Source organism: Durio zibethinus, chromosome 21, assembly GCF_047325235.1.
Source record: "Durio zibethinus cultivar Kanyao isolate XHJ-2024 chromosome 21, ASM4732523v1, whole genome shotgun sequence".
Classification (NCBI taxonomy): Eukaryota; Viridiplantae; Streptophyta; class Magnoliopsida; order Malvales; family Malvaceae; genus Durio; species Durio zibethinus.
This window is the reverse complement of record NC_143182.1, coordinates 961825-979100: the sequence shown is the minus strand read 5'-3', so window position 1 is coordinate 979100 and position 17276 is coordinate 961825. Positions and strand designations below refer to the sequence as shown.

At 31.1% G+C, this 17276-nt stretch overlaps 3 protein-coding genes across 7 annotated transcripts; 2 read left to right on the top strand and 1 right to left on the bottom strand.

Annotated features, from left to right (window-relative positions):
• The first annotated feature begins 828 nt into the window (after window positions 1-828).
• On the top strand, window positions 829-1766 carry LOC111305883 (ethylene-responsive transcription factor 2-like). The gene has a single exon (XM_022903746.2). The coding sequence runs from the start codon at window positions 934-936 to the stop codon at window positions 1510-1512; it is 579 nt and encodes a 192-aa protein (XP_022759481.1). The 5' UTR covers window positions 829-933; the 3' UTR covers window positions 1513-1766.
• Window positions 1767-2931: 1165 nt separating this feature from the next.
• LOC111304554 (COP9 signalosome complex subunit 7-like) lies at window positions 2932-7591 on the bottom strand. Of its 5 annotated transcripts, none has more exons than XR_016331337.1 (9): window positions 7118-7591; window positions 6416-6491; window positions 5640-5728; window positions 5232-5321; window positions 4664-4708; window positions 4497-4567; window positions 4118-4256; window positions 3584-3834; window positions 2932-3301 (listed from the first exon to the last, which is right to left on the bottom strand). XR_016331337.1 is itself a non-coding variant. In XM_022901193.2 (9 exons), exons 1-8 carry the CDS (start codon window positions 7274-7276, stop codon window positions 3618-3620), a joined length of 744 nt encoding a protein of 247 aa, XP_022756928.2. In that variant the 5' UTR covers window positions 7277-7591; the 3' UTR covers window positions 2932-3301; window positions 3584-3617. The 5 variants fall into 5 exon arrangements, 4 of the variants coding, with proteins under 4 accessions (XP_022756928.2, XP_022756929.2, XP_022756927.2 ...); XM_022901193.2 differs by having other exon boundaries at window positions 3584-3692; XM_022901194.2 differs by having other exon boundaries at window positions 3584-3689.
• A 3184-nt stretch (window positions 7592-10775) lies between these two features.
• On the top strand, window positions 10776-16743 carry SBI1 (Leucine carboxyl methyltransferase). The gene is made up of 13 exons (XM_022901190.2): window positions 10776-10969; window positions 11365-11453; window positions 11569-11711; window positions 12012-12059; window positions 12135-12216; window positions 12705-12807; window positions 13096-13216; window positions 13371-13418; window positions 13874-13957; window positions 14541-14605; window positions 15609-15660; window positions 15808-15846; window positions 16308-16743. The coding sequence occupies exons 1-13, from the start codon at window positions 10890-10892 to the stop codon at window positions 16371-16373; spliced, it is 1020 nt and encodes a 339-aa protein (XP_022756925.2). The 5' UTR covers window positions 10776-10889; the 3' UTR covers window positions 16374-16743.
• Window positions 16744-17276: the final 533 nt, after the last annotated feature.

Here is a 17276-nt window from a genome sequence, read left to right as displayed (position 1 = left end):
TAAATTAAAATTAAAATTAAAAATCAAAATTAATAAATAGAAAGGTCTTATTACATATATCAAACGTATACATTTTGAAAAAAATTAATAAATTTTAATATATTTTAGATAAATATTTATAGTAAAAATGTTGATAAAATTTTTATTATTAAATAAATATTAATCAAATTTAAATTATAAATAATATTTTAATAATATTTTATATATTATTGATATTAAAATTAAATTCTATCAATCTATCAATTTAATTTTATTAAAAATTTTATTAAATTACCTTTTTAAAAAATTTACAAATTTTACTTAAATAACTTCACGTAAATTTTGTCTATTACTAAAAGAAAAAGGATCTAAACAAATTCATATTTTATTCATATTTTGAAAAGACAAGAGAAGTAATACAACAAACCCATTAATTAATTTCCCTTCAATGAAAATTCATTAATTATAATTTTGCAAAGAATATACTGCAATAAGATTTTACTTCTCATTCAAGAATAGAATAATTCAATACCATACATAATATATGATGAACAGACACGTTTAGGAATAAAAATTATAATCATTAGCATTAATTACAGTAGTAGGTGACAATGACGTTTGTCTTTATAAAGATTGTTACCGTCCATCATTTCATATATTCCAATCATTAATAAAAAAATAAAAAAAAAAAGAAAACTTATAAAAACAAAATCACTATATTTTTATTGGTATTATATAAGAAAAAGGCACGTGAAAAACCAATAGTTATTCAAGCAAACGAAGTTTCATAGAAACGATGATATCCATCGTTCCTTTCACAACCATGGTGGGCTGATATAACAATTTATAATTACTATATAAACTTCAAAAACTTGCACATTTCGGATACTACTCTATTATCAACAATATTTACTTTGTAGAAACTTTAGGTTATGATTCTATCGAAGATAATTAATGATGGGAGATATTAATCCTTGGGACTCAGATTTCGATCTGTTAGAGTCAATAAGCAGTCACCTACTTGAAGATAATTTTGAAGCTTCAATGGGCTTCACCACGGCGTTTCAGGGAAATAATATTGCGCCACCTCCAGTGTATCTCCGGAGTTCAAGCTCAAGCTTCTCATCGGAACCGCTTGGGTTAACGAATGGGGCTAAGCCGGAGCCTTCTGTGGATGATGTGTTGATGGAAGAGACGAATGTGGAGGGGCCTCAATTACCCAACGCGCTGCCAAAGATGGAGCATTATAGGGGAGTGAGAAGGCGGCCGTGGGGGAAGTATGCGGCGGAGATCAGAGACCCTAAGAAGAATGGAAGCAGGTTGTGGCTAGGGACTTACGAGACGCCGGAGGACGCAGCCCTGGCTTATGACCAAGCAGCTTTTAAGATGCGTGGCTCAAAAGCTAAGCTGAATTTTCCTCACTTAATCGGCTCGGGTAACTTGAAGGAGCCAATTAGAGTCAAGCCCAAGCGCCGCTCTCCCGAGCCATCAACATCTTCGTTCAATAATGGCTCTCCAAAGCGTAGAAGATGAAAATCATTTACTCCTACTACTAAAAGTACCAATAATTATTTCCAATTGTTTTTTTTGTTTTGTTTTTCAATTAAGAACAAAAGATAAGTGTTAATGTTGCATAGAGTTGGAAAATTAATGTCTTAATTTTCCGTTTTGTTCGTAATGTACGATGATAAATTTATCAAAGAACATAATTACTGTTGAGATTTTGGTTGTAATTTTTTAAGCTTCATATATAAGATAATTATAGGTTCATAATTCTATGTTTTTTAGAGGTTGCTTGACCAATTTGTTTTTTTTTTTTTTTTTTTTGCCCCTTTACACTCACCAAAAAAGTTGTTTAAATCTCCATTTCTCTAAATCTTGAGCTCTTTTGTATATATAAAAAAAAAATTGAATAAAATAGAAGATAATATGAACAAATTAGCCAAACTATTAACTGTTTAAGGGTGTAATCTATCCTCTGTACCTATATTCATTTATTTATATATATATATATATTTGTTAAATGAGTTTTACATTTCGATTGAAATTGTCTTTCTCCTTATATATACCTGATGGAAAATAAGTAGCTGCGTATAGAGAAAGTGTTGCTCCAACAGATACACAGAAAACAAAGCCCACAACTGTATATGTAATCCCAGAGATGGGGTTTGCAACAATAGAGCAGCTAACAAGTATAAGCAATTCAAAAGAGTAACTTTAACCACCAGATTAAATATCAACAAGTAAAAAAGCCGTCAGCCCAATGGCTGAATGATTATGACCAGCTAGAATACCATTCTTTCTGGTTTAGCTTGCATTAAAATTTTCCCTTAATAATTAGCTTTGAAAATTCTAGAAAAAACCTACCATAAAACTACCGCTAGATTCATGAATCTACTTACAGTTTCAATGGAGTTCGCAGCCAACGTTGAATCAGTAAAGCATAAGTTGGATTGACCAAAAACGAAAAAAAAAAGCAGATAAACATGAAAGATAGTTTTGAGAAATTCCACGAATTCCACGCGTTATAAGAAACAAGTGGCAGAAACAAAAAAGATGAAAAATTCGCTCGTAGACCATATGACATGTTTTGGTGCTTTGAGTTTCTCATTCGACACTTAGATCATGGAATGATATTGCAGCTTCTAGTCTATGCTAAATGGGCTTTACCTATTGGATTTTTTTAGACTCACCCAAGCTCTTCTCCAATTTATGTTGCTCCCTCATCCCTCTGTTTCTGTTAAAAGTATAATAGTACTTTTGTCACCAGAAAAAAGTCTAGTACTATTTTTCAAGGAATATTTAATGACTCTAGCAGCAGAAACAAAGTAAAGAACGGGTGGCCAAAGCCCTGTTACGTTCAAGATCAGATCTTGCTGCCCGATAAAGAATGTAGCGGAAACAATATTGGTCAAGTCATTTAGCTACAACTTTTCTAACATAATGGAACCATTAGGCCAAAGAAAGCATGTAATATTTATAAATTCTAAGGACAGATTCTTCACGATGCAGCATTAAGTGCACCATCAAAAAGTACAATAACTTGAGTTGTAAATCTTGGGTATTTAACTGCCTAAAAATTTTTGGCCGCACCACCAGATTTGGTCCCGTTCTTTCCCAACTCAACAGGAATAAGAATGGGTTCAAAACAATCTAACAATTCTCATAGTCTCAAGAAACAATGGCAAATTCACCAAGAAAGCAGCAGTATCACTGTCCCTAATGTAGAATCATCTGTTGCTGGAACAAAAATCTGGCTGGTCACTTAAACACCCATCCAATCAGTTGCACGCTCTATCTTCAGGCCATTGGATGCCGTCTCCTGCATTTCTCCACATCATTAGTCCCCGTTAAGATGCAGTCAATTCAAATAATACTCTACAATTCAAAGTTCTCTCAAGCCAATAATAAGCATACTTTAGAAGTCATAATAACCAAATATCAACTGCATTAAAGATAGTATAAAATAGCTATCAAAATAAAGCTGTGGATGACTTAAAAGAATGGAAAACCATAGGACACCATGAAAACCATAACACCTCCTCAATAAAAATCATATTTAAGGATATAGAACGAAAGTGAATAAAGTGGAAAAATAAATCACCTCTTAGGTCGGCTTCGGTCTTCCTCATAGTCCATCACTCCACTAGGTTCAGAGTAGATCTCCTCAAGCCCTCGGAAGTCAACATCGGCCTGATTACAGTGTGTAACTTCTGCCACAATGTAAGTAAGCCACATCGACCAACTAATCTTGATATTGAATGAGTGAAGCCATGGCATGCTAATTCTAGATCCAGTTAAACTCACTCATTTGCATCTTAACTATGAAGTTGCAGCTTTAAGCTCCAAACTTTTCTGTTTATGCATTTTGGAAAGAATTAAAGGACTCTCTTTCCCACCATCACACCCACCCACCCACCCACCCCTCTCCAAAACAATTTTCAATATTTAAAAGGGACCGTGCATTTATGTCTGCAACTACCATAGATGTTGAAAATCTAAAATTAGTTTTGCTATCATCAGTGCTTATATAGAATTACTTTAAAAACTAAAAAACACAATAATAAAACTAATGAAAACACTTCCAATTATAGCAAAAGAACAATCAATGTTAAAGGGAAAACTGGATTAAGCTGACCTTGAGGGAGAGGGACTTCTTTACATCTTCCACCCTATCTTCAACCTCCTTTTGATGTTTCTTGTCCAACTCGCTCATCATATCAGCCCATTTTATCTTCTCTTGAATTGAGATTAGTAAGTTGTCTGATGTACCCAACCTAAGTTCTCATCCATAGACAGATGTTATATATATATATATATATATATATATATATATATATATATATATATATATTGATCAATTTAACATTGCAATATGATCAAGCCCACATGAACTAGGTAGCTCTAATAAACAAAGCCAAAAACTAATATGACATCAGACAGTAGTGAGTAGCAACTATGACTGCAGCATGGACAGAAGTCTTAACTACATGCTTTATTAGAACTAGAGATGTTACCACTTTGATAGTGTTTGTATCATACTCCCAAGTTGTCCTGGCCTCAAATCCCTCCCAGCAGCAAATTGCACCTTCCATATCAAATATTAGAAACTTCAATAAGCTAATAAAAAGAAAAAGAAATGAAAAGCAAAAAACCTTGAAAGGTAAGGACGGCAAATTCATACCTCAAAACATCTTCGCAGTTGATCCAGCTTTCCTCTGACTATACCCTAACAAAAAGGTTGAAAAAGAATGAACAATCAGCACACTTTCAGTTTAACAGTGGTACAACTTGCTTCCCCTATAAGTTAATCAACCCCTCTCTCCTGGAAAGAAAACACCCCATGGGAAAGGCAGTGTCCCCCCCTTCTTTCCCAATCCCCAGAGCAAGCAGTGTTTGATCTCAGGTCTTTGGTGCTACCACCAGAGGACAATTCAGACTTCAGGTAGTTGTAGGTACATGTTTGAAAAGCAAAACATATTTAAGTGTGATATAATATATAGGATGCTTCTTTGGCATGCCATGTGTTGCATACAGATAAAACTTAAGCCTACCAAAAAATCATGCACAAAGCACAAATAGCAGAATGATTCTTTCACATGCCATTTGTTGAATGAAAATCACTCTTAAAAAAAATTGAAATATCAAATCCTCAGGGCCTTTCAAGGCTGTTTCAGAAGCTAAAGCATGTTGTGATGGAGTAAATCTTTAGATTAAAAAGGAATAGAGAATCATGATAGGAGACTACCTACCACATACATGCACTCATTGATAAGAAAATCTTCAAGTTCACGGACATTTGTGACGTCTAACTCCAGCATCAGTTGATCATATGGTAGGACCTGAAGAAGATATTTAATAAAGGTAAATGAACTTGATGCAGCCAACATGAAAAACCTGTAAAGAAAAATCATCATAGAAAGATTCCCCACAAATTATACATATATCCTTTAATTTAGGAATTGGAATGACAGAATTCAAAAGAAGTTTAAACTTTTTTCAAGAGATTCTAAATAATTCATTCCATCATCTTATGAAGTAAGTTAGATAAAAGTGGCATGTTTGATAAATATCAAAATGTACTATAACCACTACAATGGAACTAGACCGGAAAATAGCAAATTTAGATGTGCCAATGCCTCATAACTCAAAGAGAATACCTTTTTTGTCTCAGCAAGTGTAAGGACAGTCAATTGCTTTAGCTTGAGAACTTGATCAGGGACCAGTTGAGGAAGACTAACACTATTACCTAATTAAATAGTTTAAAAAGCCAACATTGATCGCATTATGATGTGTAGAAGTAAATAAGAACAATCAAGATTGAGAAATATATCAAGAAGTTTAATTAAGTAAAGGGCATTCTGCTGCCTATAGTCCCTGGAACAATAAACATCACTGACAAACACTGTCAGAAGGAAGATAAAAGAAGCAAGGAAGTGAGAGAATATGGAAAAAAGCCAAATCATTAAGTTGGGCAATTGACATTTGAATCTAAAGCCTTTTCAATTACTACTCCCGGAAATTTCCATTTGGACAGTTAAATTAGTGTAATAGTTTCTTTCACGAGATGACGAATAATAGTTGACATATTAGGATCATTTTCCATAGCTCTATGTTATCAATTATCATCAATTTAACTGAAAGTTGCCACTTTAGCCACAAGCAACCACAAAAGTTAAAATACTTGACATTTACAGGAGGCAAAACATCTCTTAATGACCAATTTTCGGGTTTAAATTCAGCCAACTCGGAAAAGAACAGATTAAGACTCTTTGTCGTTTAATATCAAAATCTAACTTAAACGGTACCAACACATTTTTACTACTAATAATCGTCAAATTTTCTCAAATAGAAAACTTATGGTGGGAAGGAAACAAGTACATTGAATGCATTACAAAGTTCTAACCAAACAAAAAACACAGGTTTTCCAGCTTACTCTTGTAATCACTCCATGTGCCGTGTGCAAACAACTGAAGCACCTCAAGGTACACTGAATTTTCAGTTCCTTCAAGCTGCAAAGGGACATTGATTTCATATAAATTACAAGTAAACTAATAACTAAAACCCAAAAACTGCTTATCAAGAAAATTAAAATACCATAGTATGGACAAAAGCAACAATCTAATATCAGAGTAACAGTTTAATTGCTCAGAAAGTGTAATTCACATTTATGATATATATATATATATATATATATATCATTACCCATAAAGTCTAATAGATTTAAGCCAAATTTGAACATCTTTGATTAATGATCAACCCCAACAACCATAATTAATGAATAGAATAGGAAACCAATGAAAAAATTTGACAGCAAATATTAAATTAAGCAAAAAAAAAAATCCCTCTAGTGTCAAACCTAATTTCATTGATGATATTCCTATGACATGTATAAAAATGCAAACAGCTAAAACAACCTACGTAATCAAGAGAATAGTAAACACGTTAATCAAAGTTTTATTTTCCTTATTTTCAATCAATTTTCTCATCAACCAAACAGGGTGCTATAATGGCTAGTATCTATTGAATAGTTAACAAACTATGTACAGATAGAAAATTAATTGGTTACGGCTTTGATCTCTTAAATATAAAAAAAAAAGGAAAAAAAAAAGAATTTTAGATTGGAACAGGTTCTGACCTCAGCGACAGTGGACACGGCAAGAATCTCGGAGAAGGCGAAGAGGGAAGGATGCGACGTCGCTTCGACGATTACGGAGCCAAGAGCCGATCCCTTTTGAGCCGACGCTTGGTTCACGAAGTGATCGATTAACTCTGCTTGTTTTTGCTCGATATCCATCCTCAAAAATTTAACCCCCCCAAAGCACACCCACGAGGAAACAAAAAAAAAAACCCTAAACAAAATAATTAAAGAATGTTCTTGAAAAAAAAAAATTACAGAGAGAAATTCAGAGAAACGAAAATAAATAAAAAGCTAGGGATTGGCGCAGGAGACGGTGGATTCAGCGACGGAAAGCATTAGGGTTTAAATAAAATAAAATACTGATAGTCAGTGAGAGTGAGATGGCCCGCTTTAACTTCCTCTGGTTTGTGCCCTCTCCAGCGAAAGTTTTTTCTAGGGGGCCAAAACAGCGAGAGGAGATAATCCCATTCTGAAAAACAAATACAGCAATGCAATATAAATATAATATTAAAATAAAATACAAAAATAATACAATTTAAAATTTTAATAATTATATATATATTTAATAAAAAAATATATTTTATATATTATTAATGACATATTTAATTTTTTATAAATTTTAATATTTTATATGATTTTAATATATAAATTATTAAATCGAGTGTATATGATTGGCAAAATTATTTTAAATTAAAAGAAAGATATTAGTAGTAAATTGTACATTTAAACTACATAATCATAGTATTTTAGTTACTGTTATACAGTGAACTTTATGACAGTGGCAAGAAAATATTTGCATAATGAATAGTAGTATAGAATCATTTAGTTTAATGAAAAAAAGTAAATATTGCAGATGTTTTCTGCATTGGCAACTTTCGGCTACAATATCACAGGTGTCCTGTGGCTCGACTTAAGGGCATGATAAAACCATTTATTAAATAAATTCATTGGATGCATTCATTCAGCTGAAAATAAAATTTTCCAAGTTCATTGGATTGGATGAGTTTAGTTATGGTTGGGTGAGAAAAAAATCCAATAATTAAAATTTAATTTGAATCATTGTATTTAATTAGATTTAGATAGGATCGATTTTTATTGTGCTATGCATATGATTTTTAGATTCCTGAAATTAAATTTTAAAATTATTTAAATTCCATCAAATTGTATTTATTTATATTATTTTATTTTAAAAAATATTTATTTTTAAATATATGTAAATAAATTTTTTTTAATGCTAAAAGAAGTCTTGAAATTTAAAAAATTAAATAACTGAACTCATCTAAATTAATGAATTTAGTTTATATTGATTCGATTTTTAAAATCATTCTATCCGAACTATAAAAAATTAAAATACTGTGTATCAATTAAAAAATTTTCAAAAATTGAATCGTTATTATCTCGAGTTACAAGAATGTAAGTCTAAAACGTGAAATCATGGGACGCATTGGGGGGTTTGTTTTAATTTACTCCCTAAATTGACAAATTTTTTGATGAATCAATTTAAATCTCCCCTTTTTCTATGTTAAATAATTGCAATATTACTTCAGGAAATACACATTTCGTCTTTTAATATTCGTTAAAATTTTCTATCCTTAGCGTGGAAAATGAAAATTAATTAGATTAAACAAAGATTTTTCAATCCTTATCTCATATTATCTTTTTTGTTTTTATCAAAACAAAATCAAAAAATATATTTTAGAGCACATTTTAAATTACTATTATATATAGTAAAATTTCACCTAATGAATTAGAAATAGAGTGTTTATAAGTTGGATCCAATTCATACTTAATATTAATAATTTATATAAATTTTAAATTTATTTATTAAATTTAATTTATATAATAAAAAACTAAAAAATGATTAAATTAAATTAAATATAATTATATTCAATTTATATATATACAAATTTAAAAATTTTATATAAAAATAAAAATTAAGTTAAATATAATATATTTAATATAATATATAAATAAAAATATATATAATTGAATCATATTGGGTATAAACTTTAAATTTTTTGTAAAAAAATTCAACCTAAAATTTAAACAAACTTAAAATTTATGCTCAAATTTATTTAATATATATATTTTGTTTAAATCATCTCAAAATTTTAATAAACTTTCAAATTTGAACAAATAATTTAATCATTTGAACAGATCTAATTAGAAATCATAAATAAATTTATTAATTATTATATTTAATACAAATTTATTACTATAAATTCCCCAAGCACTTGATTAGGTACAAGTTAAAACTAACTAAACTTACTTAGAAAGTTATTTTCATTTAATCATATAATTAGATGAAATTATTAGTTGATCTAAATGTTAGTAATACTTTTTCAATTGCATATTTATTTGTTAAGAAGAGGGAAAAAAAGGATAAAGGTTGATCTTATATAATAATTCCTTTCTACATCACTTTTTATTTTTAGGTAAAACGTATTATCAACTTTTTCGCCTTCGTTGTCTTGTTATATACTCCATAAAATTCCATGGGCTTTCGGCTATTAACATGTGCAATTGTTTCATTAACATTTAAATCTCTACTCAATTGACATTGACAAGTAATGATCATATACTCACATACTTGACCTTTAAAGGCTTCATCGGTTGATTTTTGATAAATTTTAATTTAAATTAATTCAATATATGTTTTTATTTAATTATTACAAATATTTTAAAATATTTTATTTTAATATTAAAATATATAATTTAAATTTTTAATTTATTAAATCAAAGTCTCTAAATCATACAAAATCTTAAGCAAAAATTTGAAAAATCAATTAGATTTGATCTAATATAACCTATAAATATTTCGAATTACACTTAATAATTTCATCAAATTGACATAACTTTGAAATTGAAGTACTAATATTTTAAATTGTAAAAAAAATGAAATAGGTTAGAAATTAAATGGAATACTAATACTTTTTTTTTTCGAAAATCGAATACTAATACTAATCACTGCTATTTAAGAGATAAAGATTCAAAATTTTTTAGAAACGTTTCATCTTCTCCGAGAGAGAATAAACTTTTGTATGATGGTAAATTCGTAATTACAAATAGTTATTAGTTATAAACAAAAAATATCAATTGAAATTAGATATATAAATAATATATTAATATTAATAAATTATTCAAATTTGATTAAATTATTATTAAATTAAATTCGTATTAATTCAAATAATTTAATTAATTAATCAAATCAAATTTAAATATTTTTATACGTAATTAAAATTATTTATGAATAAAATTTAATTTTTATATTTTAATTATTTTAATTAATAAATTATATTTAACTCGAGTTTAAATTCAAACACAAATAAAATTTATATTTATTTTTATATATTAATTAAATTTAATTAAATAAATTTAAATAATTTAATTTTTATCTCAAATTAAATTTAAATTAAAAAAATTAAAAATTAATTAAATTTAAATCAAATTTTAAATCTCAAATTTAATATTATATTCATTCAAAAACTCAATCGCATCGAAATTAAAATAAATAATTTATTTTCCCCCGAGCAAAGCAAAAACTTCTTAATAATTTTACCAAGTGGCAGCCAAATATTGGCGCGTCAAATTCTGAGCCAGAGATTTTCACAGCTTGGGCGAACCCTTAAAAACCTGCAACCGCATGCATTTGTTCAGTTATTCGCAAATTAATTTCCTCTCTTCGATTAAAAATCCTCTCTCTCTATTCTCTTTCCATCTGGCCATTGCTCTTCCGTTTCCATTGCGTAAAAGAAAGGGTAATCGAAGCATGGCGAAGTCGGCGGCTGATTCACGTAGCAACAGTGCGGCGGTTCAAGCCACCAACGACGACGCTTCTGCCAGTAAACTGTGAGTGCCTCTTCCTTATGTTCGCCTTATTATCTCCGTTATATTTGCCCTGCACGGAAAGGTTAATTTCATTTATCAATGTTTTGTGATCGGGAAAATTAAAGAAAACTGAAAATTTAGGTTTGGAAAATTGTAATCGTATTCGAATAATCCTAACCCTAACAGTTTATGATCCAGTTTAAATACAAGATTTCGACGCGAAGGAGATGAATCTGATGAACATTCAATTAATTTTGAACATTTCTTAATTTCGGAAAAATAATGTTGTTACTGGCACTATTTTTTTTTTTTAATGTTAATCAAATAAGTATATTTCACTCATTCAAAAGTCAAAACTGAAAGAAGATTGGTATTTGATATTTTATTTCTCACTTTGTCATACCGTTTATGTGAAGGTCATGTGTTAAAAAGGGATACATGAAAGATGACTACATCCATTTGTTTGTTAGAAGACCTGTGAGGAGATCTCCTATAATTAACCGTGGTAAGATTTGATTCATTTGAATAAATTGCACGTTGATTGTTCCGTTGCGATTTCTGTAATGAGTTTAATCTTTATTGATGGTTCTTTATTTCTTTCTTTTTTGGTGGTATTTGAGGTTATTTTGCTCGATGGGCTGCATTGAGGAAGCTCCTTTATCAGTTTCTTGATTGTGAAGGATGCAATAGTGAAAAGGATAACACAAAGAAGCAGATATTATCACTTGGTGCTGGATTTGATACCACATATTTTCAGTTGCAGGTGCCTGCGTTTTCTCGTGAGTTTGGATAAACTCATAACACATGACAGACTTAAGAACGTTTATCTTTATTGTTTGATTTGTGTAAAATAATTGAAACTTAAGTTGTTACACTTTTGCATTTCACTGGTATTAATTATATTATTGTTTTATATGTTTGATAATTATCTGGAGATAATGCATATTCCTTTTGGGTAATTTACTGCAGATTTTCCTTAATTTTTGTAAATCTTTTATTTACTTTATAGAAGCCTGAATATTTACAGGTTTAATTGGCCTTTTATTTTCTTTTTCCTGGACAGGATGAGGGAAAAGCACCATATCTATACGTGGAACTTGATTTTAAAGAGGTGCAAATTCGAATGTATGGTTGCAGTTGATTTTTACTTTACCCTGTCTCTAAACAGTGATTTCTTTTATTTTAGGTAACTAGTAAGAAGGCTTCCCTTATTGAATCCTGCAGTCAGTTGAGGGACAAAATTGGTGCAACAGCATCAATTTCACGCGGTAAGTTGCCCTGGGTTATTGATACATCAAGTTGCTGCTGGTATGAGTTTCATGATGGCTTTCTTTTGTTTTTATTTCTCAAAATGCCAATTTTCTTTTCTGGTTTACGTGGGCACAAGGAGTGTGCTTACTCCATGGTACATAACATTAAAGCATTCAAGATACCATGAAAAACAGGATGTAGAAAAGTGTCACTTTCAACCACTATTCTGTGAATAACTTGTATTTGGTGTGAGCTTGTTTCCTCTTGTCAAATACGTCTAAAAATTTTCTTGTTCAAGAATCATGTATCAAGGGCATTTATTAGATGTTTTGAGGCTTTGGGGGCAGATTTTTTGTTTATTATATTCCATCATCTATAAACAAACTTTTGATTGAAGGAATCATATTGCTATCTTCTTGTTCTTCACACTACTTTCAATTTTGCTTGTGGTGCATTTACGCACATACTTCTTTTGTGGAATGATAAAGAGTTCAGGTCTTTGCAGAGAATGGAGAAGTGCTTAGTGATCACTACAAGCTACTTCCAGTTGATTTGCGGGACACACAAAAACTGGATGATGTCATATCTCTGGCAAATATGGATCCTGGGTATGTTCATGAATCAATTCCTATTCTTTTGTATTTGTTTGCATTTTACTAATCCATTTGGAAGCTGTAAGCAATGGATATCTGTCCATCTACTTCATTTCACATGTTTCATGGTTATTATTATGATGGTTTCCAGAAATTTGTGTTGTTTCCCTTGTTTGGGTGTTAAATTTGTATGATGTTTTAGCCTTCTTCATGGATTATCTTTAATTTCTGCCCTTGCTGGGTGGAATCTGCTTATTCTTTCCATGGTTAGGGACCTTAAGGGTCATCTAATATTGGTATCAGTCTGCCAACATTTATAATTGCAGAATGCGTTTTAATATACCTGGATCCAGATTCAAGCCGTTCTATTGTTGGTTGGGCATCAAAAACATTTTCAACAGCAATATTTTTCTTATATGAGCAGGTTCTTTACTTTTCTGAAATCCCAACATCTTTATTCCTTTTTTTTGTTGGTTGTGGTTTCCTGATAATGTTCCTCCCTTGAATGCATTGCCTTCTGTGTCTGTCATGGTTGAAGAGAAAATGATGAATTCACAATTTATGGTCCTTGTAAACAGATTCATCCAGATGATGCTTTTGGGCAGCAAATGATAAGAAATTTGGAGGTGAAAATATCTTCTTTCTTAATTTCATTTATTTATGAGCTGTCTCAATTCTGTGAGTGAATTAGTAGTTTCTCATTCAGCTTTTTTGCTCAAATATCTTTTGTACCCAGAGACTTTGTCTTATTTTGCATTTTGTTGATTTTAGGTGGAAAGATGTTTAACTAGGTAGGAATATGGACTGTAGATTCCCTTTACAGAATACCCTTTTTCCCCTCCTTTTTCTCTTTGGTTGAAATGAAAGAAATTTTCAACTTAGGGATTATGACATATAATTGCAGTCAATACCATTTATTTTTTGAAGTGCCTTGGAAGTAAAAAGGTGCAAATGGATATATTCTCTTCGCTTAAGCACTGGTTATGCCACAAATGGGGGGTTCGGATGCCTTGATGTTGACTTATAGAAGCTTACACTAGTTATTAGAAATCAATAACTCTTTGTTGACTTTTTGTTGCAGAGTCGAGGCTGTGCACTTTTGGGTATTTATGCTACACCAACTTTGCTTGCAAAGAAAAAACTATTTCTTGATCAGGGATGGCAGGTATACGAACATATCTTGTCTTTTTTTAATTTCACTTGACATTATACCATATTTATTTATTTTATATTTCCTTAAGGAAACAGTGTGGGCTGATGATAAGGAGATTTAGGACAAGGAATATCGTATACATCTGCCTGTTTTATTTATTCATTTTATGGTATACATTTGCTGGGTGCCTATGGAGCACCATTTCTTTGATGGTAAACATGGTAATGTCTCTGTTGAAAAATAATAATAAAAGAAAAAAAAAAAACATAGAAATGACTGATATAAAGCCCAAGTTCTGGCTAGATAAGCTAAAAATCTAGCGACTGTTTGCCCTTCTCTTTTTCTCCTGTCTTCCTTGTAATTGCCAGAATGATGAACTTTAATTTGTAGAAATGAGGGCATCATAAAAAAAAAGGTAATATTTGTATGTTCTTTGTTCCTTTTCTTCTTCCATTTGTTTTGAGCAGGATTCTTTCTATCCTTTTTTTCTTTTAAATTTTATTATTTCATTAATCTCTTATGTATTTTTTGGCCAAACATTAATCTCTTATGTTTTATCTACCATCTTTTGTGAATTTTCTGTGTGAGGTTTCAGAAAGCTGTTGCCTGGGACATGATGAGAGTTTATAGTAAATTTGTTGATTCTCATGAAAGACGCAGGTATATGCTGAACGTTATAAATTATTATTTTTTTCATCTATGTCAACAAAGACATAGCTAATTTGGTTGCTTAGATGGCATCTTGCCTGAGCTTGATGGAATTACTCATTTATTATGAAATTGCATGAGCTAAGTTTGATATATATTATCATGGACTCGAAAAAAAGAATTAGATCATGTATGGTTATTTATTGCTTACTGATTACATAAATTATAATCATGGATCTGTTTGCTGCGAATAACTCCTAGGAATCTGTCACCACTTTTATTCAGTAATTATCCAACTGCCAAGGGCATGGCATGGGTAATTGGCTTAGGCACTGTGCAAGCTGCGGCTGTAGGCCCCGAAATTGATGACGAAAACCAAAGAGGCATCCAAGTGTAACTTCAAATTGGATCTATAGGGGAAAGATGTTCTTTCAACAGATTAGAACTACTTTTAGAAGTAGAAAGTTCAAATCTAAATCAGATACTGAATTCCTGTGTCTTTTTGTGCATCCCATTGCTGCTCTGTGAATGCTGCTTTAATGGAAAAAAAAAGGCTAAAATAAGAAAAAAGCCCTTGAGCTTTAAAACTTTACTTAGATAAGTCCTTATACTTTAATTACATTCAAATAAGCCTTTAATCTTTAATTTACACCCAAATAAGCCCTTAAACATTTAATTTATACCTAAATAAACCCTTAACATAAATCATTTTTTATTTGAAATAAGGGCTTATTTGGATACAAATCAAATTTTAAGAGTATAGTGACTTATTTAAGAAAAGTAGAATAGTTCAAGGGCTTTTTTAATATTTTAGCCAAAAAATAATCTTTGCTTCCTTTCTTTGAGCAGCCTTTCTTTGAAGGTTTTTGAGAAGATATGAAGAGAAATTCCTTCCAATTTCTTGGTTAACATCTTTAGCTGTTTTTCTTGTACTTAACGTTGGGAAGCTTGCCATTTTTTGCATTTCCGAAATATTCTTTGGGTGAATTCTTATATGTAATGTCCTGGTGATCAGAATTGAGCGGCTGGAATTGTTTGATGAATTTGAAGAATGGCATATGATGCAGGTAAGTGAACCTTTCGCTGAACGGAAATCTAACACATGGATAGGCGGTAGTTACATAATTTATGACTTATCATCTGTTGAGTAAAAAGTTCTATGGAGTTTATTATTCTCATCATCACTGATTTCGTTTCAAATTGCTGATTTTCAGGAGCACTATTGCGTTGCTTATGCAATCAATGATGCAATGGTATGTTGTATTTTTTCTTTGGTTTGGTCTCATTCCTTCATTATGTGAATTTCCTTGATTGTTGCAGAAGTTTGCTCTGCCTAGTTGTACCGAGAACTATATTTGTAGGTTTATTTCCTTGTATAGCATACCAGAAATGCCCCTTATTTAGTGTCACTAGATGACTAAAACATTTTATAGCATGAATAAGTATCAATCTCATCATTGCATTCACTGAAGCAACTGGTTTTAGCACCCCAAAAAAGAACCTCCTTAGTCCTTGGCATGTTTTTTTTTTTTTTTTTACAAAAACTGTAATCATCAAAAAGTTACAATAAGATTTAATTACTACAATTATAGGCATCTTTTTGTTCAATCTGTCTATATATCATTCGTTTATGATGATAACAGATTGACATTTTGTGATCAAATTGGGTTAGATAATGTGGTTTCCTTTGACATTTATCCTTTTCATGGTTCAGGGATTGCATGGGAAATTTGGGTTTCCTGATGACCAGAAATATGTGTCTTCAGCTGCATCTCCATGAAAAAATGAGGCAGCTCCACATCGTAGTTCTCTCGCCAACTTTGAATATACAATTAAAGGCATAGAAGCACGTGTGCTGCCACGTGCCAACTAAATAAGAGGGGTTCTTGTCAGGTGAAAAAGGGCTCTTCAACTAGTTAGCCTTTAGCTCTAAAATGTCTCCAAAAGGTTTTATGACTTGTTGTAGCTATGGCTGTATGGGTTTGCCTCTGTGTATTTGCTCTGTTTGACTCGATAAAACAAGATCTTTTCTTTCCTCCGCTAGCTGTTTGGCAGAGAAACGTGGTGGGACCCAAACAGCACCAAAATTTTCTCTCATACCCCTTGCTTCGTGTTGTCAGAATCATTGGTTGGTTACTTTTGCTTTTCAATTTGTTCTCTTAAAATCTCTTCCCTCTATAATCTTTATCCTCCTGTTTTATGGAATGCGTATGACCAAAACGCCATTTGGGATTGCTAATGCTAGATTTTGAAAAATCAATGTGACATTACAAGTAATAGTTCTATTAACTTTTATCATAGAATTTGAGTTTGAATTTACCTTCTTTTCTTGGGGAGAAACTGTTTTCTCTGTTGGCTAAGGGGTATTCGTCCAGTTGAATTGACGTGAGTCTGTTTATATTTGTTTGATATGCTCAAGTCACGTTGATGCGGTGGCTGTAATAATAGGCCATTGCCTTATCAAATTAATCGTGTTGAGAAATTGGGTGATTTGAGTTCTAACTTGAGTTTCAAAATCTCCTGATTAATCACGTATCCAGAGCTTTTTGCCTCATAAAGCATAGAAAAAAGGTAGATTAGATAATCCAATCTAGAAAAATGTACTCCCTTTTGGGTCCACTTTGTAAGCCTTTTGGGAAGAAAACAGTTCCATCATTTTCTTTGGATTGCCGCCTGCCATTAC